This window comes from Ictidomys tridecemlineatus, chromosome 1 (genome assembly GCF_052094955.1).
Source record: "Ictidomys tridecemlineatus isolate mIctTri1 chromosome 1, mIctTri1.hap1, whole genome shotgun sequence".
NCBI lineage: Eukaryota > Metazoa > Chordata > Mammalia > Rodentia > Sciuridae > Ictidomys > Ictidomys tridecemlineatus.
In genome coordinates, this window is record NC_135477.1 from 118,376,167 (window position 1) to 118,400,378 (window position 24,212).

Here is a 24,212-nt window from a genome sequence, read left to right on the forward strand (position 1 = left end):
CTTCCATAAATAAATGACTCCTGCTTGCCAATATAAATAATTGATGACCTGCTAAAAACTACAATGCTTCCACATTGAACGTAGACAATACTGCGTGAAGTCAGGATCTTAGCAAATCAACAGCAATACTTGTGCTAGGTTATAGTATTTCCATCCTTTGTAATTACTGCTCTGGCTGTTTCCAAGACAGTATCCAAAGAAAGTCAGACGTTGAATTTTATTTTCTTATTTACAATCTGAGACATAACCACAGATATCCAACATTAAAGCATTTGTTCCTATACCTCGCCTACAGGTCCTAGGCTGAAGCTTTAGGGAAGAAAACAGATCTAGAAGTTAACATACCTTAAGCATATAGTAGAAGGGGAACCATGACAGGAAGAGATCAGAGAAGAATTCAGCAATGCTGAACACACCATACACTACCCAGTAGGTCAGCCACTGGGTATCATCATCCTTGTTAGGACTCTCTATGGCTTTCATTCTGAAAGGTAATACAAGAGAAAACAACATTTAGTAAGATCTCAGAGAAGCATTTACAAATATACTTTCACAGCTTGTTCTCCAGCACCGCTGAGAAACTCAGGCAAACGTATGTATGCACTGCAGCACCAACTGCAAGAGTACAATATAAAGACAATGTGAAGTCAGGAGAATTGTAATCACCACTTGTTCCCAGTCTTTTGGTTACCAGAGAAATCAGCACTAGCCCACACATATCCAGCCTGCTAGAGCTGCCACCATGCCCTACGATGTACTACTAGTGATAGGCTACTAAAGCAACCCCATTCCCAGGTTGGCTCCTGCCACCAAGGATATATCAGGAAGAATTCTCTCATGGTAATTAAGTTCTTTTGCACTTTTTTAAAAAAAAAATATTTACTTTAGTTGTAGATGGACACAATACCTTTATTTTACTTATTTATTTTTATTTTTTTTAAATTAATATTTCATAAGCCATTTTCTTTTTTTTAGTTGATTTTATTTTTTTAAATACATGACAGTGGAATGCATTACAATTCTTATTTATTTTTACATGGTGCTGAGGATTGAACCCAGTGACTCACATATGCTAGACAAGCACCCCACCACTGAGCTACAACCCCAGCCCCCTTATGCATTTTTAATAGCTGACGTACATCATGGGGGCGTAGGAGTTTCTCATAAACAAACTCATGGAACACAGGTTAGGCACTGTTCAAAGTCCACAGCACACTGCATAATAAATAGGTGAAAACCACCCTTACAGTGTCCATTTAGTTCAGACTTCCTTGGGTCCTCAGGCTGTGGACTCTCAGGGTGTGGACTCTCCTCCCCTTGTCAATTAATAACATTTCCACTTAGACAAAATTAATTCAGTGAATGGATGGGAAAACTTAAAAAATAATAATTTTCTTTTACTTTTGAATCACAGGAATTTCCTTCAGTTCTAGGAATATCCATATTCTAAACCTGAAGCTCCAAAACATCTTATACTATCCTAACAGATATCTGTACATTTATCATAACTAAGCTGGACTAAAACCATAAATTGAAAGAAATCTGAACTCTGTTTAGCCTTTAAGAGAGATTAACTACTAAAAAAAACATATGGCTACTCTGCAAAAATCAGCTCCCCAAAGACAGGCTGCTGAATCATGATGAGTCATCCACTAAGAAAGAGCTTGTGAAGTTAATTAGGAGCAGCTGTGTGTGCGCATGTGCCTGTGTGCATGTGACCATGTGCATGTGACCGTGAACATGGTTGTGTTTTTAAAAAGTAACCTATGGGGGAAAGATTACAGCTGAATGAGATGATTGCTAATGTGGAATGGATGAAGAGGCAGAAGTGATGAAGTGAGTGCTGTTTTGAACTTAGAGATTGTGCAAAAGCAGACATGGTGGTACATGCCTATAATCCCAGCAATTTGGGAGGCTGAGGCAGATTCAAGGCCAGCCTCAACAATTTAGCAAGATCCTAAGCAACTTACCAAGACTCCTCCTCAAGATATTTTAAAAAATAAATGTGCCTTGGTTAACCAAGACAATTCCAATGCTGCTTATTCTCACTCAGAAGTATAAGGGACTTTTCACATTCTTACTGTACATGAAGAGTATAGTAAGAATCTGAGATCCCATAAGAAAGTTTTCACAAGGGTTTATCCATAATTTCCTCTTTAGTTTGCTCAGATGAGAAGCAGGAAACCTTCCAGACATCCTGAACCAGTGAACTTTTTGTGGTTTGTCCATCAACATACACAAAAGTCAATACAGCAATTCACAAATCTCTTCCCATTGCATTGTAGCATGGTCTTAAATTATTTCTGTATCTATAGGTTGCCCATCCCCAGCCTACTCTGGAATGTGACCCTAACTGTATTCCTTAGAAAAAATGTCTGATTAGCCCAGCAGTGTTTGAAGACCTCTATTCTGTATCTTGTTATAATTTATATAGTTATGTGTCTGGTTTCCAAAATGAGCTTCCCAAGCCATCCTAACTGATGTCCTCCAAATGTTGTTCCCTGCTGAGAAACAAACCAGTTTTTGCCTCTCACCCAAACTCAGCTCACATCTTCTCCAAAGAAATTATTAGGACATTCCATTAGCTAACAATGGTCCCAGCTAATTAATGTACTCCAATATCTAGCAACTGTTTTACAGGAAAAATAATCTACATTGTATTTACTGCAAATCCTCACCAACTGACAAAGACAAATACCAACATAATTATTTTTCAGCTGTTATTCAACAATTAAAGTGATTTTCAAATATGAACACTACAATTACTAGAAGGAAGGATATAGTTCTGCTTTAAAACTGCCTGGAAATAGAACTCTTATACTACACTAATGATTTAGGATTGAGCTAGAAAAATAGATTCTCTTACTAATAGAGTAAGTGGGGCAGAAATAAACCTTCCAGTGATTTGGTGGTGGGAGGGGCCACACTTTAAAAAAGGGGCAGTGGAATTGTATTTCTGAAATAAATGATCTGAAAATCTTAAAAAAAAAAATTAAATGTGGCTCAGTGGTTAAGCACCCCTGGGTTCAATCCCTGGTACCAAAAAAAAAAAAAACCCAACTTTTCACTTTATTCACTTTAAGCAGAAAAATCACATTAAATGAACTTAAGAAAGCTGATTATAGCATGGTTTGTAGCTTGTAACATGTGAACCAAATCAATATAACAGAAGGCCAAAGGAAAAGCACAGGCAAGTGGGTTAACCAAAGAATGAACATGTGTGAGATTATTTTTCCTTTGTGCTTTATTTGGTTTTGTATGGCTTATCTATTTATACTTAGTTGGGGTTTTAAGTCATGACTATAATAAAAATGTGTTTTTTACATATTCACCCTGGGCAGAGCAGATACATAATTATATTTCACTTAAGGTCTTAAGCTATTCCATGATTAAACTATCAACAATATGAATTCAAAAGTTTCTGTTTGAGTACATTGGAACCCTATATAGGAATACCATAATGGAAGTAAAATAACTCAAAACTGAACACACACATTGATCATAACTTTGTTGAAATCCAAGGAATATGAAAGGAGAAAGGGGAAAAAAAAAGTCATACTAAGCTAAAAAAACTTTTCACAGAACTTCATAATGTTAAAGCATTTAATTATTGTTTTAAACAAAACAGTTTAAAAATGCATCTCCAGTATCCTAACATCATAAGCCAATAGAAGAAAGACACTAAGAGATAGTCTAGCCACTCGGGAACCTGAGATGCAGCAAGGGGAGGTGCTAGGCTGGGGTGGGGGACTTGCCTACCTGTGTGAATCCTGGATTCAATAATCATATCACATCACCTTACCTTACCACACACACAAGAGGATAAGGTTCTCTAACACAGTCATGGTAAAAAAAATAAAGAGCTTAAAAATGGAGTTACCCAAATGCTATTTATCTATCTAGATTCTGAATAGACTTCCTTGTCTAAGTGAAGGGACAGAGGTGATTCTCCAATAATACATTCTACTACCTGGTACATATACTGAATCATATATTTTAAGTTTCCTAGGTGGATATGAATGATCTAAGTTCTCCAACAGGCTTGTGCTCTTAGAAAGTTGTGCAGGTGATCAGAACAAACAATGCAGAACAAAACTTGAGAACCATCAGCTCAAATTTCAATCTTAACAGCACCAACCCTACTCATTTCTAGGAAAGAAAATCTAAATGACCCATATGGATGAATGGGCTGCAGTCTGGAGGCAGGCTACCCCTTTCCAACAATGAGTGAGAGGTGGAGAGAGAAAAGCTATGTGTACAAAGCAAACTGAATAATGTCTCTACTACAATTAGAATAAGTCAATATGACCTAGAACATTCACCTGAACATTCTCAAATCTGTGAAAGAATTCAAGATAAAAACATTTATTTAAACAAAGGGGCTGAGGTTGTGGCTCAGTGGCAGAGCACTCGACTGGCAGGTGTGAGGCACTGAGCTCGATCCTCAGCACCAGGTATAAATAAATAAAAAATAAAGGTATATCAACAACTAAAAAACATTTTTTAAAAAAACATGTTGTTTACAAAAACTGTACCTAAAAGCCCTATACTTGCATTGCTGGAACATCGACCTCTCCAGGGCTTTCAGTCCCTACCTAAACCTCAGAGGAGTTCTGGAGCTGCCAGCTGGCAGACTGCAGCCATGCTCTCCTCAGGCCTGGACTACTGTCATTATATGGGTCCCCTCTCTCTAGGGCCATATCATCCTCAAGTGGCAGGCACTGATCCTTAGCTCTGAACTCCAGGGCTACACATCACATACTGCTTCTCTGGACAAACACCATGGTTTACAAGTCCATTTTTCTCTGCAGACCCTTACTGTTATATTCTCACCACTGACCCAAAGCCTGACCACCTAGGCTCAGTGCTGCGGCTTCCTTTTTCTCTTTCCTAAGCCACCTACCAGGGCTTTGCTTCTCTATGAAATGGTTAGCAGGTCTAAAATTTCATGGAGCAGAATCAGGAATCATAGAATACTGAGTTGGAGATATCTCAGGAATGAACAAGTTCAAAGAAAGAGTAGTATCAAATTCTAATTCATCAAACTAAGAGATTATAGAGGCCATATATTTATACATTTTATGGGCAATGTACTATTTAAATATTCTGAAGCCTTTAAAAAAGATAACGGGGAAAGATGATCAAGATATAGTGTTGAGCGTAAAAGTAGATTCTTATACACAATGGAGTTCTTTATTTTAAAAAAAAATTTAATAATTATTTTTTAGTTTTTGGTGGACACAACATTTTTTTTTTAATTTTATTTTTATGTGGTGCTGAGGATTGAACCCAGTGCCTCGTGTATGCCAGGCGAGCGTGCTACCACTTGAGTCACATCCCCAGCCTCCACAATGGAGTTCTATTCAGCCATAAAGAATGAAATTATGATAAATGGATAGAACTGGGGAACATCATGCTAAGTGAAATAAGCCAGATCCAAAAAGTCATACTCAAATATTTTCTTTCATATGCTTAAGATAGAAAAAAAGAAATAAAAAAAGAGAATCTTGGGGCTGGGGTTGTGGCTCAGCAATAGAGTGCTCAACTAAATAAATAAAATATTGTGTCCAACTACAACTAAAAAATAAATATTAAAAAAAGGGGGAACTGGGGTTGTGGCTCAGCGGTAGTGTTCACCTAGCATGTGCAAGGCCCTGGGTTTGATCCTCAGCACCACATAAAAATAAAACAAAGATGTTGTGTCCACCAAAAACTAAAAAACAAAAAAAATATTAAAAAATTCTCTCTAAAAATAATAAATAAATAAATAAATAAATAAAATGAAAGTATTGTGTCCATCTACAACTAAAAAATAAAAAATTTTAAGAGAATTTTATGAAAATAGAAGGAAAATCAGACCAGCAGAAACAGTGCACTGTACCAAGGGGAAAAGAGGAGGGGAGGGAATGGGAAAAAAACTAAGAAATAAAGTTGACCAAATCATACTAGGTGTATGTATGCATTCCAATTTTATATATAACCATAATGCATCAATTAAAAAGTAAATAAATAAAGACCAAGACAGTAGAAGGGGATCAGGGGTAAAAGGGAGAAAGAGGAGAGGGAAGTGGATAGTACTAGGCATGAAAATGGAGAAAACTACATTATATGCATTTATGAATGCCAAAATGAACCCTACTATTATGTATAACTATAATGCATTAAAATTTTTTAAAAGAAAGGTAGATTCTAGGGATTGTGGCTCGGCAATAGAGCCCTTTCTAGCACGTTCGAGGCTCTGGGTTTGATCCTCAGCACCACATAAAAATAAATAAATAAAATAAAGATATTGTGTCCAACTACAACTAAAAAAATAAATATTAAAAAAAGTAGATTCTAATTTTGTGTGAAAGCAGATGTGTTTATGTTGAAAGATCAAAAGATCAAGAATGGGGGCTGGGGTTATAACTCAGTGGTAGAGCGCTTGCTGATCATGTGAGAGACACTGGGTTCGATTCTTAGCACCACATATAAATAAATAAAATAAAGGTATATTGACAACTAAAACATTTTTTTTAAAAAAATCTATTTTTTTTTTAAAGATCAATGAAAAAAAGATAGAATATTGAGTTGGAGATATCTCAGGGATACATCAGGTATTCGGAAAGATATACTTCAAAGTTAATCCTGGGGCTGGGGATGTGGCTCAAGCGGTAGCGCGCTCGCCTGGCATGCGTGCGGCCCGGGTTCGATCCTCAGCACCACATACAAACAAAGATGTTGTGTCCGCCAAGAACTAAAAAATAAATATTAAAAATTCTCTCTCTCTCTGTCACTCTCTCTCCTCTCTTACTCTCTTTAAAAAAAAAAAAAGTTAATCCTGGGTGGTAGGATGATAGAATTTTTCTTTTTCTTTCTTTTTTTAAAGGTCTGAGCAATGAGTATGTACTATTTTTCAATAATGAAAGAGCAAGGGAGATTTATATTTAGGAAGAAAAAAAGGCACTAAACTTTCTATAACTACTGCCTCCTATGAGACTAGATCTCTTTAGGGCTTTGTTAAACACCAAGTGAACATCAAACAATTTCATTTAATTTCTCTCTTGAGGAAACAACTAGTGATTTTCTTACAAACAAACTTCTCTAACAACAGTTAGACAGAATCTCTTGTGTTTCAAAGTTTTAAAGGTCTTCAAAGGCTGGGCACTGTGACAGATACCTGCAATCCCAGTGAGAGGCTGAGGCAAGAAGATCCGAGTTCAAGGCCAGCCTCAGTAACTATGCAAGACCTGTCTCAAAAAAATAAAAAGGGGCTGGAGATATAACTTGGTGGTAAAGCAAGCACCACTAGGTTCAATAACCAGTACAAAAAAAAGAAGAAAAAAAAGGTCTTCAAAACTGGGGATGTGGCTCAATGGTAGAACACTTGCCTAGCATATTTGAAGCCCTAGGTTCATTCCAAGTACTGAGGGGGCACGAGTGGTGTGTGGGTGGGTGGAAGCCTTCAAGAGCCAGGTACAGTGGCATGCACCTATAGACCTCAGATGTTCAGGAGCCTGAGACATGAGAATTGCAAGTTTGAGGCCAGACTGGGCATTTAGCCAAACCCTGCCACAAAATAAAAATTAAAAGGGGTTGGGGGGTTGGGAGTTAGCTCAGTGGTAGAGCGCCCCTGGGTTAAATTCCCAGAACCACATAAAAAAGAGTAAATAATTTAAAAAAAATTTTTAATTTAAAAAAAGAAAAAGAAATAACTAACCTTGGGCAAGCTGTTCAATCTCTCTAAGCCTTAGCTTGCTCATCTGTCAAGTAGGATTATAAACCTCATTGTGCTGATAATGAAGATTAAAGTAGTTAATACTTGAAAAGCACTTAGAAACACTGAATGGCATAAGTAAGCACTCGGTAACTATTCTATTAATAGGTAATAATTTAAATAAATCTCTGTTCTTCATAAAAATTAGGCAATAATTATAGCATGGTAATAATTTATTATTATCACAGGAAGGTAAGAGATTAAAAGCAAGAAGACTCTAGTCCCTCTAGCTAAGCATAGCTGGTAGAAGGTTCATTATCAGTTAATAAGGCTAAAAGGGGATTAGAGCATTAGCCATGGATTTTAATTATACTCCAAATCTCAGATGTTTCAAATCCCAAATGATATAACAGTAAGAGCTGGAAAAAAAAAAATCCTGTTTGAAAAAAATTCAGATGCTGGTGAAAACATTTTTTCAGGCCCACCCTAAAAGATGTACTTGCAGGGGCTGAGGTTGTGGCTCAGTGGCAGAGCGTTTGCCTTGCACATGTAAGGCACTGGGTTTGATCCTCAGCACCACATAAAGTAAATAAGTAAGTAAAACAAAGGTACTGTGTCCATGTTCAATTAAAAAATTTAAAAATTAAAAAAACAAAAAGATGTACTGGCAAAAAGTCTTTTCTTTGGTACTGAATTGTTACTGATATGCCCATGACTCATTGGCCAACCCTCTTCCAGCCATTGGGCCCCAGTAATTGGTACCAGCTGATTCTACTTTTGTTGACCATCTGCTTGTTCACATCTTGGCTGCTATTTTCTGACAGGGGCAAGAATCAAGGATAGCCCAAGGATAGCATTAAACATATGTGAAGAACACACAAGTTGAGTCGAGATGTCCTGGGCTACCAATATTCACCTAAGGACTTTAGTAATATGCAAGTTCATCAACTGAGCAAACATCTGGTAGGGATGGTGATAGTAGGAGAGGCCATGCAAAAGGGGGCAAGAGGCATGAGAAACCTTGTACCTTCTGCTCAATTTTGCTGTAAATCTAAAATTGCTTTAAACAATAATCTACTTTAAAAAATACTTACCAATTAGGCATCTTATAAGACCAGGTTTTTAATACTTTTTTAAAATTGTTTTTTTTAGTAGTTAATGGGCCTTTATTTTATTCATTTATTTATATGCGGTACTGAGAATCGAACCCAGTGTCTTACACATGTGAGGCAAGCGCTCTACCACTGAGCCACAACCCCAGCCCCAGATTTTTTATTCTTATATTACCATTATGCCCAGCTGTTTTTTTTTTTTTTAAAGAGAGAGTGAGAGAGGGGAGAGAGAGAGAGAGAGAGAGAGAGAGAGAGAGAGAGAGAGAGAGAGAGAGAGAGAGAGAGAGAATTTTTCATATTTATTTTTTAGTTCTTGGTGGACACAACATCTTTGTTGGTATGTGGTGCTGAGGATCGAACCCGGGCCGCACGCATGCCAGGGGAGCGCGCTACCGGTTGAGCCACATCCCCAGCCCTGCCCAGCTGTTTTGATAGAAACGGAGTTTATGTCTTCCCATTAACCTAGACACTACATATATACTAATAACTTCCAAATTTGTATCTGCAGCTCAAATCTCTCCTTAGCACACAAGTGCTCAGTTAAGTATTCACTGCTAAATGACAATCCCCATCGTCATTTGATTTTTGCAGTAACACTGCTGCTTCAGGAATCCTTTAATAAAGCAGTGAATCGCTATCATTGCCCAATGAAGGCTCACTTCATATGTGTATCGGACATTGTTCACTACCAGCCATTTCTTCCTCCTCTTACTCTCAGGGCTCTGATTTTGTGTGTGTGTACAAATCGAAGATGCCTTGACTCAGGGAAGCTAGGCTCCTGCCACAGGCAATGAATTAGGTTAGTCTAAACCTGTTTTGGTAATCCTAATGTCTTTGCCTACTACTAACTGACTGTGTATCTCTCTCTTTTTTTTTTTTCCCCCTCTGCTGTTAGGAATGTCAATGTGACAAAGTTCTCCAATGAAACAAGAGATGGAAATAGGCAGGAAGACTTTGGTATATATTTTTCCTCTGTTGATAATATTAAAAAGGCTTACAAGTAAAATATTTTGTAAATGTTTTTCCTTTTTCTGTTGTTGTTGTTTTGTTCTTGATCTTGCAGCTTCCTGCTTGCCAAAGACTTGGAGGAGTGGGCATGGTAGTGCACACCTGTAATACTAGCAGCTAGGAGGCTGAAGCAGGATTGTGAGTTCAAAGTCAACCTCAACAACTTAGCGAGACTCTGTCTCAAAATAAAAAATAAAACCCAGATGCCCTTCAATAGATGAATGTATAAAGAAACTGTAGTACATATACACAACTGAATATTACTCAGCATAAAAAGAGAATAAAATCATGGAATTTGTAGGTAAATGGATGGAATTGGAGAATATCATGCTAAGCCTTAGCCAATCCCCCAAAACCAAAGGCCAAATGTTTTCTTTGATAAGTGGATGCTGATCCATAATGGGGGGTGGGGTATAGAGAGAACAGAGGAATGTTGATTGGCAAAGGAGAGGAAAGGAAGGGAAGGGGAGGGGGCATGGAGGTAGAAAAGATGGTAGAATGAGACTAATGTCATTTTCCTAGGTACCTGTATGACTGCACATGTGGTGTGACTGTACATCATGTACAACTAGATAAAAGAAAAGTTGTGCTCCATTTGTGTACAATGAATTGAAAAACTTTCTGCTGTCATATATAACTGGTTAAAACTAATAAAAAAATAAATTTAAAAAAAATAAAAAGGGCTGGGTATGTGGTTCAGTGGTTAAGCACCTCTGGGTTCAATCTCTAGTACCAAAAAAAAAAAAAAAAAAGAGCTACACCATTATGGACCATGTTGTGCACTGAGGCAATAGCCCAAGAAAAGCAAGAATTCCACTGCTGCTGGAAAAGAGCTTGGATCTCTGCTGCATCAGCCCTAAAATACCAACCTCCAGACTTCCTACACTAGACAATTCAAGGTCATTATTACTTAGGCCACTCTTAATGACTCCTGGTATAAATGTTGTGCTGTGTCACAGCTGCTGCTTCTTGCTACAGCTTGTTCTCAGAACAGCTCTTCTCCTCCTAAGGCTTCACCTACCAGTTAAGATATCCAGATGTTTACAACTACTGCTCACGTGAAGAACCGGAAAGAGACAAGAATGCTTCATATTTCAAAGATTAGATAGAACAGATCCATCTGAGAAATGGTCCATTTCTACATACTCTTAATTCAGATCTATTTTGTTCTTGGTAAGCAAAAGAGATAAAAATGTTTTTCATATATGTATCATACAACCTATTTAAAATTTCTGTGCTCAGTTTTTGTCTGTTTTAGGACAGAGTCTCTGTTTCTGAAGTGTAACAGCAGCATTCAAAAGAAAAGCAGAGGCTGAAGATGTAGGGTAGAGCTCAATTGCCCATCATGCACAAAGCCCTGGGTTCTATCTGCAGTTCCACAAAAAGAAAAAAAAAAGTTGTTTAAGTAATTTACAAAGTATGATAAATACTATGCTAAAAAACTTTTATATTGATTATGGTAAGTATTCTATTATTATAGCATTGAAAAATGAAAACTAGCAAATAGGAAAAGCAGTGGGAGAAAATAACTTTTTTTTGTACTAAGACTTGAACTCCAGGGCACTTAATCACTGAACCAAACCACATCTCCAGCCCTTTTTTATATATTTTATTTAGAGACAGGGTCTTGCTAAGTTGCGTGGGACTCACTAAGCTGCAGAGGCTGGCTTTGAACTCACCATCCTCCTGCCTCAGCGTCCCAAGCCGCTGGGATTACAGACATGCACCTCTGTGCCTGGCAAACTTAACTGTCTTTAAGCTATTTCTGTCTAGTTTCAACTGAGATTTTCTTCTTCCAACAATAATAATTCAACTAAGCTGTATTTTGAGGACAAACATTACATTGTCTTACTTAAATACAGCTATAAATTAAGCATTTCTAATGCTGCATTAACTCCGACTCAAAAGGTTATTTCTGCTTAGTAGATATTTCAACACTTTCATTCAGGTCATTAAATTTGAAAATGTCAATTTGCTACATTAGAATGGAGTAGTTATGTGTATGTGTGAATATATACACATATATACATATATAATATGTATATGTTGTATACAATGAAAAGGTGACCCTAATACAGAAGATACATCAAAAAAATTCACTTCAGAAGTTTTGTAAATATTAATTCCTACATCCTTGATACACTTGAAAGGTAGTTCCTAACAGGTTCTTTCCCAGAGAGAAATAGGAACTCGGGGTAACTCACCACAGAACATCAGTGCTGGTACATACCCAGAATTTTCAACATCCTTGACACTGTACTTAACCCGTGGGTCCAAGGACCTAAATGACACTCAAGGACCTAAAATCAAGTAGAACAATAGTTCTACTCCTAACTCACCAGCACCTGTGTGCTTGAGGAGGGAGTCCTACAAAGAAGAGTTAATGGAGACATGGAAAACTAGAACCTTGATGGAAACAAAACTAAGTAAAAAATTTTAAAAAGAATTAAATATTAAAAAAATCATTAGTCTAAATTATACCCATTGCTTAGGAACATATACTCTGTTGTACCAAAACAAGAAAACCACATACTTGCAACTCTGAATAATAAAACTTTTTTGTTTTATTGTTCTTTGAATAATAATGACTTAAACTACTGATTTAAATATAGAAAAAACCAATAGGACAAGGAACAACAACAACCAAAAAAAAAATGAGGGGAAAATAAATGAAAGAAAATACTATTTGGGGAAATTTTTCCTTATGTTCTTAAGAGTTCAATGACATAAAGTTAGACAATCATGACTATGATTAACTTCATTTTTTTGTCCTTGATACATTAATAAAAATAACCACATTTAATTAAACACAGAACACCTGATTCTGTGCAGTTTAACATGCAATCCTCCCTGCTTCAACATATGAGAAATGGAGTCTTATAAAAGCTAAGTTCAAGGGTTGCTACAACTAGTAATTATCAGCTCCATAAAAATATGCTCCCGAACACTCACACCCAAGACATTTTGCATCCTGGACGTGGTTCATCAACAGCTCAGTTCCTGTAATTCACATAAAACTAAGTAATATGTCTTCAAAGCACTGACTTTACTATTAAAACTAACTGTACCCATCAGTAAGTATTTTAATTTTAATTATAAATATAATTTATATTTATATAAAATATATTTAATATATATTGTATATATTATAATATATACTATGTATATATTATAAAGTATAAATAAGTCAATTATATTGCCAGAGACTGACAGTGTATCCAAAAAAGCAGTTCAAACAAAAAAAGAAGAAAAAGAAAGGTATGTACAATTGGTAAAGAACAAAGAAATCTACTTCTGGTCCATCTGCTTTTTTATTTTTAATGTGATAAGTAATGTTTAAATAACAAATATTCCAGAGTTCAAGGTAGAGTCTTTGAAGTATATGGATCATAATGTTTATTATCCTTTCGTTACAGCAGATATGTGACACAACCACTGTGATATCCACCATGTACAGGACTGTTTTTGCATGAATTTACCAGATATAGGGATTTTTGATAATTAAAAATGTTTTTCCTATTATCAGTGCTTCACATAAGAAGAGGGAGAATCACACATTTTAAAACATAAAAACTAGTTTGCTTCTATGCCAATAAATTTCTTCTTCGTAGGAAATAGGTAGAAAACTCTGGGTAATCTGAAAGTTACGTGTATTTCTTCACCTTCTTCACTGTAGAGTATGTGTGTTTTCAAAGCAAGGGAGAAGACCAAAAGAGCGAGAGAGATAAAGGAAAGAATACGGATCATAAAATACTGAAACAATGCTTATTTACTGTTTATACCATGGGCTCCCACACCAAACAAAAACAAACCCATGAGACAGCTAGAGGTCAATATGATTTTTCAATATCTAGAAAATAATGGCCAGGCACAGTGACACACACCTGTAATCCCAGAGACTTGGGAAGCTGAGGTAAGAAGATCACAAGTTTGAAGCCAGCCTCCCCAATTTAGCAAGACCGTGTCTCAAAATTTTAAAAATTAAAAAAAAAAAAAAAAAGACTGGGGTTATAGTTCAGTGGTTAAGCACTCCTGGGTTTAATTCTCAATACAGAAAAAAGATAAATAAAAAATATCTTCTAAGATGATTATGTAAACACAAAGAGCACATACCATCCTCCTTTTTTAAAAAATATATTTTTGTAGTTGTAGATGGATACAATATCTTTGTTTTTATTTACTTATCTTTATGTGGTGCTGAGGATTGAACGCAGGGCCTCACAAATGCTAAGCAAGCACTCTACCACTGAGCTACAACCCAGCCCCACTCCTTTACTTTTTAATATAGTATTTTCCCATAATATCCAATGACCAACAAAATAATAAGCATACTATACAGTAAGTTAAATTCACAAATTCTAAGACAACCTAGTTAGTAGAATTCTACTAGGACAACCCTGTGTCAATAAAGTTAATTGCTCTATAAATATATTATCTATGTTAAGTATGGTATTATAAAATTTAACTTAAGTATCTCACAACTTAAGTGGGAAACAATTTACTCTTCCTTTTCCTAGGTAAGAGGGCCACATCAAGAGGCAGTCTAGAGTTACTTATGACATGTAAGTGATCCCTTAACTCGATCACCCAGCCTAACTATCAGAAGCTGCAGGATATATATATATATATATATATATATATTTTTTTTTTTTTTTTTTTTTTGCCATGTGACTAAGAGGGACTGATAATAAGCTCTACACCCAGGAATCAGAAGAATGAGCTAGTGACAGAATGAACTCAGGGCAGGTTTCTATTTTTTAACTACTACAAAAATTAATTTCATTAGCAATTTTGAAATTGTTCTTAAATTTCTGTTACAGTAATTCCTTATTCCTCAAAATTAATTCATTGCTAATGTTGTCAATAGTCTTTAAATACCTTAAGATCATATTTGTACTTGTTTCAAATGCTGTATGATGAGATTAAGTTGAAAAGTGAAATCTCATGCAAAGTCAGCCCTGAGAAAGATAACTTCAGGACAGAGGGGAAATGAGAAGATAGAAGGAAGGACAAAGGAACCAAATTTCCATAAGTTGATGGTGGGGCTGGGACTCAGTGGTAGAACGCTTGCCTAGCATGTGTGAGGCACTGGGTTCAATTCTCAGCACCACATATAAATAAAATTTAAAAATAAACTAAAAAAAAAAAAACTAAAAAAGGTTCATAGGGAACATTCTAGAACAGAGTATGAAAAATGGGATTCTTTCCATAGCTTCTTGAGAACCCAGAAACTCAGATCATGAATAAATAATTTAAATCATTTTATTTGCTTCTCAACACTTTCTTTTCTTTATGACACAGGCCAGGAAGGAAAAAAGTCTCAAATTATTGACTACAATTAATCTTTTTTAAAAAGGCCACAAATTATTTATTATAAGAACATCTTATTATTTTTAGTTTTCTCCACAACACCTTTATCTTAAAATAGTTCAGCAATAATTAGCAGTAATACCAAGTGAAAATACAGCCAGGAGGAAAATGACAAAAGTGAAATGTTTAGGATTTCAGTATTGCTTAAGGGTACAATTTGAAGAATGCCAAAATATATTTTTGATCAAAGTACACAGTCAGCCAGAAGGCCACGTTTGCTTGTGTTTTGTAATGTGCTTTATCATCTCTAAGGCAAAACATGGACATGCTTTGCTCTGCTCTTAAGCACTTTAGCAAAGAACATACAGAGAGAAAAGTTAGTGTAAAAGGAACATAGCAACTTCAGTAGAAAACATATCTGTTCCCAAGTTCTCATGCGTGAAAAAGAAGAAAACTTAAGTTCATTACAGGTTCTCAGAAAACACACACAGAAAAACAAATACACCCCTTACTAATGACTCCAAGAAAAAGCTACAAATGCACATCCTTCAGTACCAGGAAGAAGCTTAGTTCTGCTTCAGAGGACTGGCTGCAAACAGAAAGTGTCTGATTCACAAGTGTCAGTCACACCACGGTGCTGCCATCTCAAACACTCCTCTGGGTAATGAACCTATTGAGGACTCTGTCATTGCAAACAATAAACAAGTAGATGGCCACTCTGTTTAACATATGTTCCCTAAAATGTATTCTCACTTTAACTGCTATGCATCACTAGCTAAAAAGGTGATGTAACTTTTATTTATGGTTACTATATTACAACTCTTTTTTAAAATTTTTTTTCATTACAACTCTTATAAATATTCTGACAGTGTTTTTTTTTTTAATTACCCCCTCAAATCCCCTTTCTGATCTGACCAAATAGCTCCCATTGACATATGTTACCTCTTGACACAAAACTAAAGGCAAGGCTGCATCCTTTTAAGAAATCAAACTCCATGTGCCATTTTCATTTCAGATAGACTTGAACTAGTAAATCAGAGCAAGTCTCTGCAAATAACTATACAGATTGCTGCCATCATAAATCAGAGCTACATAACATCCAACAACAGAAGTAAATTATTAGTAACATTGCTAATGTTCACAAAACACTGCATATGTTTTTGTAGGCACATATGTGATTTGGAAGGGCAACACCTCATTTGAGAGGAAAATATGGTGCAGGAAGGTAATGTGTTGACATAGTCATTTGACAAAAGAAAAACTTAACATCAACAGTTCAATTTTCTCCTCTATGAAAGGTCATGGCATGTATCTGCAAGACAAAGAGCCACGTGGGAAATCGCATAACTTAAAAATACTGACTTTGGAACCGGCATGCTGGTATACCCCTATCACCCCAGTGACTTTGGAAATTAGGCAGGAGGATACAGGTTTGAGGCCAGACTCAGCAATTTAGTGACACCTGGTCTCAAAATAAAATAAAGGGGGCTGGGGACATAGCTCATTTGTAGGGTGCCCTGGGTTCAATCACCAATACAAAAAAACAAAAAAAACTTGGGAGCCAGTCTCTTCTTGGGTTCAAAAACAAGTTCCACCATCAACTAACTGTGAGATCTTGATCAAGTTACTTGTTTCCTTGCCTATAAAAGTGGGAATAATCATAGCACTTACAATAGGATTGACACGAACACTAAATGAGCTATAGTTGTAAAGTCCTTACACAGGATATATGTGTCTTTTAAATAATATGCTGGCACACGTGTCCAGCAGCCATGTAAAGAGTTAAAAGCAATAAAATCCTTTGTACTGGTGGCTGGGTTTAAAATGGGCTGGTGAGGAGCTGAGGTGTGGCTCAGCGGTAGAGCGCTCACCTAGCACATGTAGGCCCCTGGGTTCTATCTCAGCACCACATAAAAATGAACAAAATAAGGTACAAAAAATAATAAAAATAAAATTGGCTGGTGAAAGGCACACACAAAATAACTCATCACTGAAGAGGGTATGAGATTTCAAATGTTTCCAAACATTAAATTAAATGTAGATTCTAAAGTGTTGGACTCTAAACAAATTTGATTTTTCCAAGATTTTCAATAAAATATGCCGAAATATGCTTCTACATTCCTGTGTAGTTACTGTGGACTCCAAACCAAGACTGGCCTATGAGTGACCTTGGGAAACACACTTCACTTTTCTGTCCCAGTTATTGTCATTCAAAACTAAAAGGGGGCTGGGGATGTAGCTCAGTGGTAGAGCACTTGCGTGGCATGTGCAAGTCCCTGGGTTAAATCTCCATCATAGCAAAAAAACAAAACAAAAGGAATCAAAATACACATCTGACCTCTAAGGCCCAGGAAGGCAGCAATCTGATTCATAAGAAAAATATGAGATAAAAAAATGAAGAGCGATAGATGATTTTGCAGAATTTTAAACAAGGTTACTAGGTAATACAGAAAGCAAATCTCCCTTTCCTCTCATTGCAGGGCAAAAATAAAAATAGAAAATCAAATCATTAGTGGACACTGCCTCACAATTTTACTTGAATAAAGAAGCAAGGACAGAACTAATGTTCCCTGGTTGATCCGGCACTCACATTCAAGGACTATCCTGGGGTGGGGGGTATTACAGTTTGGATCTGGAATGTCCCCCAAAGGCTATATGTTGAAGTTTTGGTTCCCAGCTGTGGCACAACTGGGAGATTTACCCAAGCAGATTATTCAAGGTGGAAACTTCAGGAGATAGGGCCTAGGTGGAGGAAGCAGGTACCTGGGCATATGTCCTTGAAGGCTGTATCTTGTCCTGGACCCTTTTTCTTTTCTCTTTTCTCTCTCTCTGCTTCCTGGCCACCATCAAGTGAGTAGCTGTGTTCTACCAAGGGACCACAGACTGAAACCTCTGAAACTCTTGAGCAAAATAAATCCTTTCACTTTTAAGTTAGTTTTCTCAGGCATTTTGTCACTGTGGCAGAAAGATGACTAACATTGGGTTATCTCTGTCTTAGGCAAAAGACTTTGTAGACATAGGTATAACACAGCAACACATTCCCTAGAGATCTCAGAGAAAAGACACTTATTTGAGCAATGCCATTCAAAAGAGGGCTGCACCTCTTTTGAAAGGCCACAAAGTATGTGATTCCATTTATGTGAAATGTCGAAAATACGCAGATCCATACAAGCAGGAAGTAAACTAGAGGTTTCCAGGACCTGGGATAAGAGAAATGGTAAAAATTGTTGATGGTTTCCTTTTAAGGTGATGAAAATGTTTTAGAATTAAATAGTGGTGATATTTACACAACTCTATAAACATAATGGCCAATGAACTGTATACTTTAAAAGGATAGTATGTAAATTATAGCTCAGTAATAGGGAAAGGGCAGGTCTATCTTTACAACAGAGGGAACCTATTGTTATCCAGTAGTGTGCCTTCTCTTATCAGTAAGTAAGTAAAAGTAATTTCTAAATATTAAATATTTTAAATATTTTTTTTTAGAGAGAGAGAGAGAGAGAGAGAATTTTTTAATATTTATTTATTTTTTTAGTTCTTGGCGGACACAACATCTTTGTTGGTATGTGGTGCTGAGGACCGAACCCAGGCCGCACGCATGCCAGGCGAGCGCGCTACCACTTGAGCCACATCCCCAGCCCAGTAAAAGTAATTTCTGTCAACAATTCTTGATAATGACAAGGCTGGAATTAGATTTCCAATTGCCTATACAGGATGATCAAGAAGTCTGGAAACACAGCAGTTGGGGAGTAAAGGCCCTATACTCAAGGAGCTGAAAGAGAAATTATATACATGGAAAATAGGAATAACCAGTAGGAAGGACATGAACAATAAGGCCCTGGTTGGCCAACTGCAGTGGCACATGCCTGTAATCCATGCAACACAGGAGGCTGAGGCAGAAAAATTGCAAGTTTGAACCAGCCTCAGCAATTTATTGAGACCCTTGGCAACTTAGTGGGATCCTGTCTCAGAATAAAAAATAAAAAGGACTGAGGATGTAACCCAGTGGTAAAGTGTTCCTGGGTTCAATCCCCCAGTAAGCAAGTAAATAAATAAATAAGGCACTTGTTGTCCCCAGTGATCACTGAACAAGTCTTTAACTGTCTACCTGCTCCAATATTGAGTGAGGACTGCCCTGGAGCCGGGTATACCTGACTCTCACCCATGCATTTCCCATGAGGGTGAGTGATGAGAAGTTAGGAAGTCAAATCAGCTTTTCTGAATTTCATTTCTGCAGGCTCTGGGCCCAGTATCAACCATTGTACATTACAATCTGTGTACTGCTCCCTATGATGGTCCAAAGAGAAGAAACAGCAAGAATAAAAGATGAAAGGTAAGGAAAGAAGGAAATACACTTCTGGCAAGAATTTAACAGGATAGGGATGGGGGAGTAGCTCAGTGATACGCCCCCAACATGCCTAACATGCATGAAGCTCTGGGTTCAATCCCTTGCACTTAAAAAAAAAAAAATTAGTTTGACAGGATTACCAACTCCTTCCAGAAATTATAACAGTCACTTACATTTTACCTTACCTAAAATGTAAATCATGTCACATTTCCTCCTACTTAATACCCATCTGGGACAATCAAGAAGAATGCAAACTCCGTACAACCATCTGGAATGAAATGTGCTACACCTGGTTCTCTGTCCCAGCCCTCCCTACTGATACACCTATATCTCCGTGGCACCTCCCTCACCACTCTTCCCAGTCATAGACCTGCTGCCTCAGGGTCTGGCCCACTTCACTTCCTCTGCCTGGCTCTCCCCTTAGCTGGCCCCTTTACAACTCAAACAGTACCTCACATAAATATCCAAAGAGAGTCTTCCTGTCATCCTCTACCACAAAGCTCCCTATTCATTTTCTTTGAGGGGCTTACCACATTGTCACTATTTATCCAAGCAGATTATTCAAGACAGAGGCTGGGAACCTGTGGCTCAGTAGAAGAGCACTTGCCTCACATATACAAAAATTTGAGTTCAATCCCCACCACCACCCAAAAAGAAGGAGAGAGAGAGAGAGAGAGAGAGAGAGAGAGAGAGAGAGAGAGAGAGAGAGAGAGAGAAAGCACACTCCCTGCCACATCTGAAGTGCTATTACTACGGTGCTGGCATTTGATATTTGTTAAATAAATAAACTGTATTTTTTAAAATAACTGGGTACAGTGGCACATGCCTGTAATCCCAGCAACTCAGGAGGCTCAGGCAGGAGGATCACAAGTTCAAGGACAGCCTCAGCAATTTAGTGAGACCCTCAGCAACTTAGTAAGACCCTGTCTCAAAAAAATAAAAAGGACTGGGGATGTAGCTAGTGGTAAAGCACTCCTGGATTCAATTCCTAGCATCAAAAAATTAAAATGAAAAAAGAACAAAAATAACTGGCTGGGCAGCATAATGGGAATTATGAAAAGCACGGAGAATATAATTAGAGTAAAAATAACTGCTAAGGTCTGAATGTTGTTTTCTCTCTCAATTCATATGTCGGAATCCAACACCCAATGATTTCATATGAAGAAATGGGCCTGTTAGGAGGTGATTAAGTTATGAGGGCTGAGCCCTCATGAGATTAGTGCCATTATAAAAGGAACTATTTGCCACTTCTGCCATGCAGCAAGAAAGTGTCATCTTTGAAACAGGAAACAAGCCCTCAACAGATACCAAATCAGCTGGAGCATGGGTCTTGACTTCCCAGCCTACAGAATAGTGAGCAAATAATTTCGGTTGTTTAAAAATTACCCAGATTGGGGCTGGGGTGTAACTCAGAGGTAAAGCATATGCCTAGTACATGTGAAGCACTGGATTTGATCCTCAGCACCACATAAAAATAAATAAATAAATAAAATAAAAGTATTGTACCCATCTATAACTAAAAAAAAAAAAAATTTTTTTTTAAAGTCACCCAAACTAAGGTATTTTGTTAGAGTAGCCCAACTAGACTAAGAAAGTGATTACAGGTCATGTTTTAAGCATCAATGATTTGAGTGCTACTAGAAACCACCATTTTCAAGGACTTTCTTTCTTCTGGACAATTATACAATCACACTGATTAAGCAACAAGCAACGAATAGAGCTACTTATAATGATTCTAACAGCCTGAAAATTTACTAACTAGGAGTACTCTCATTGTGCATACACTCCCAGTTTTCCTTGAGTTTCCTGCACAAAAGAATCCCAGGTAGGCTTCTGGATTATTCACAGGGTCAGTAAGCCATTCCTCTTCACAGGCAAAAAGCACAGGTTATTACCACCATTGTATACCAGGGGCTCTCAACACTGACTGAATATTAGAATGCTTTAAAAATTATAAAAGCTTGAGGAACTTTTAAAACCCCCAAAACTTAGGACATACCTCAGACCAATGATACAAGAATCTATAGGGGTTATGATTTAGGCATTCATGAATAACAATCAAAAAATACTCATTAAATATAATTTCCTGGGCTGGGGATGTGGCTCAAGTGGTAACGCACTCACCTGGCATGCGCGGGGCACTGGATTCGATCCTCAGCACCACATAAAAATAAATAAATAAAGATGTTGTGTCCACCGAAAACTAAAAAATAAATATTTTAAAAAAAATTCTCTCTTAAAAAATATTTTTTTTCCTGAATTTGCTTAAATTACTAAGTTCCATTTACTACGTTCCCCCCCCCCCAATACTGAGTACTGAACCCAGGGACACTGTCATTGAGCCACAACCCCAGCATTTTTTAAATTTTGAGACAGGGTCTCACTAAGTTGCTGAGGCTGGCTTAGAACTTGTGATCTTCCTGCCATAGCCTCCCAAGTCCTTGGGATTATGAGCCTGCGCCACTGCACTCAGATTTTTAATATTTCTCCAATTCCTATTAAGATGTAATAGAAACATAATTTTGTCTCAGAATACTCAAATTGAAAAGAAAATAAAGTGCATACACTAGGTTAGTAGAATTCTAAAATATGTAAAATTTACCTTCCTGCATTACTCAGAAATATGAGTAGTTCTACTATTTCACAAATTTCTAGCAAAAGACAAAAACATTTAGCTTCTTCTAAGTAAAAAGAGCCAACAATATGGAATGGATTCTGTAAAAAATTAAGAAATTACTAGAAATTATGAAGCAGAAATTGGCTGACTTAAAAACACTTTGAAATATGCCTGAAGATAGCCCCTGCTAGAATTAATTCACTTCCACAGAAAAACACATTCAAGTTCTGTCCACATTTTCAGTCACATCAACTTCCACACATCCACAAATATACTTGTCCCATATAGAAAGAGATTTTTGATTTTTCTACAGCTCACACAGATAAACTAATCACACCAAAAGAGAAACTAATGTTTCTCACATAATTAGGTACCAAATGGCACTGATATAGGGAAAAAAATTTATTATGTTATTTAGTATTTTTAAAAGTTCACATTCTTTGCTCATTGAATATCAAACAAAAAGGTAGTTATTAAACTGCCACTCAAGATTTGTTCCACATGTGATCCATAACATCTAAAGCACACACCTGACAATGCTTCAAATCTTTTTTAAAAGAACTGCAAGTAGAAGTCAGGCTTGATGGCTGAAGCCTATAATTCCAGCAACTCAGGAGGCTGAGGCAAGAGGATAAAATTCCAGGACAGCCTCAGCAATTTAGCAAGGTTCTAAGCAACTTAGTGAGACCCTGTCTCAAAATAAAAAGGGCTGGGGATGTAACTCAGTGGTAGAGTGCTACCGAGTTCAATCCCCAGTACCAAAAAATAAAACCAGAAGAACTACAAGTAGCACAAACAAAAAGAAGGTGGTAAAGGAGTACACTACAGGATTATTTTGTCTGTTACAGTCATAGCAACGTGCAAGCCATTTTGAATCAGTTGCCTACACACTTTCAATACACCACCTGACAGTAGATTAACTTTTAAGGAAAATTGTTATTATTGTATCTTTTACCTAATTGAAAGCAAAACCAGTTTTCCTTATCTGATTTCAGGAACTCTTAGTATATGTGGAAAACCTGGTTTGTGCATTAGTAGATAATGCTGGAGAGGATAAAAGCTCTTCTCAATTTAAAAATTAAGGATCTCTAGTTTTACCAGCAAGCAGTGTCCTGAAAGTAAGAGTTTCTATTATATGACCAATTGTCTATACCAGTCTAATACACTAACAACTACTTACCCAACTGCAGTTTATTAGTTCAAATCAGACCTATTTCTAAAATGTTTCCTCCCTTCTAGTCATATATTAAATTCTAGCCTGACCAACAATAGACACAATGTATAATAATGTGTTATCTATCTCAGCTTCTCAGCTGAAAATTTTTTCTCTTTACTTTTATCCCTACAGATAGGGAAAAGTCCAGAAATCAGCTGAATGAAGATAAAAGCCAACCAGCTTTCTTACAGAATAAAACAAAATGCATTTGTGGAGAGGAATAATTCCTATTTGAATAAGTGGCGATAATGAAATGTAGAGCATTTTCAAAATAAACACATTATAAAATAAAAACCTCATTAGTTCCCAACCTTATAAGATTAATTTTTAATTTAGTTTAATTACAAAAATGAGTCATTTATACAATCAAGGAGTTACATTATGGATGCATTTTATAAGGTTTGTTAGATTAAGCATTTCCCAAGTTTACTGGTAATACTGGCCTTTTATAAAATCAAAAAGTTAAAATTCTCCCTCTTGTCTCAATAATAATTCTCTATGAAGAAAGTCCTAACTGATGGGTTTTGCAGTCTATTTACATAGACATGTGGTGAAATGTTCATGAAAACGATTGTTGGGGAAAAGCAATCAGTTCCCTATACCTGTTTCGATCTCCCCATTAGAAAAAGTAGGATGTCTGAGATCTAACACACCCATTTGTACATGCATGAGAGTGTATACACCCTCCCAATATAACTTGATGAAAAAATACCTTTCCTATAGTCGCCTGATCAAGAACCGAGTTAAGGCTCCAAAATGTGTAACCTTAAGCAGTAGGTACTACCTCTGGCACTTTTTTACTGCTCTCTTGGAAAATGGGGATAGACAGACAGAAATACATAGGTATTCTACTACAGCAGTCTTAAATGGAGAGAGGGAAGTGGACAGGAAGGGATGTTTGCAAG

At 36.8% G+C, this 24,212-nt stretch overlaps 1 protein-coding gene across 1 annotated transcript in view; it reads right to left on the reverse strand.

Moving 5' to 3' along the window:
* Nucleotides 1-24,212, reverse strand: part of Reep5 (receptor accessory protein 5) — a 49,697-nt gene that overhangs the window by 24,311 nt on the left and 1,174 nt on the right. The window contains exon 3 of the mRNA XM_005327236.5: nucleotides 346-484. Within this exon, the coding sequence (XP_005327293.1) occupies nucleotides 346-484 (139 nt within the window). The remainder of the gene's footprint in view (nucleotides 1-345; nucleotides 485-24,212) is intronic.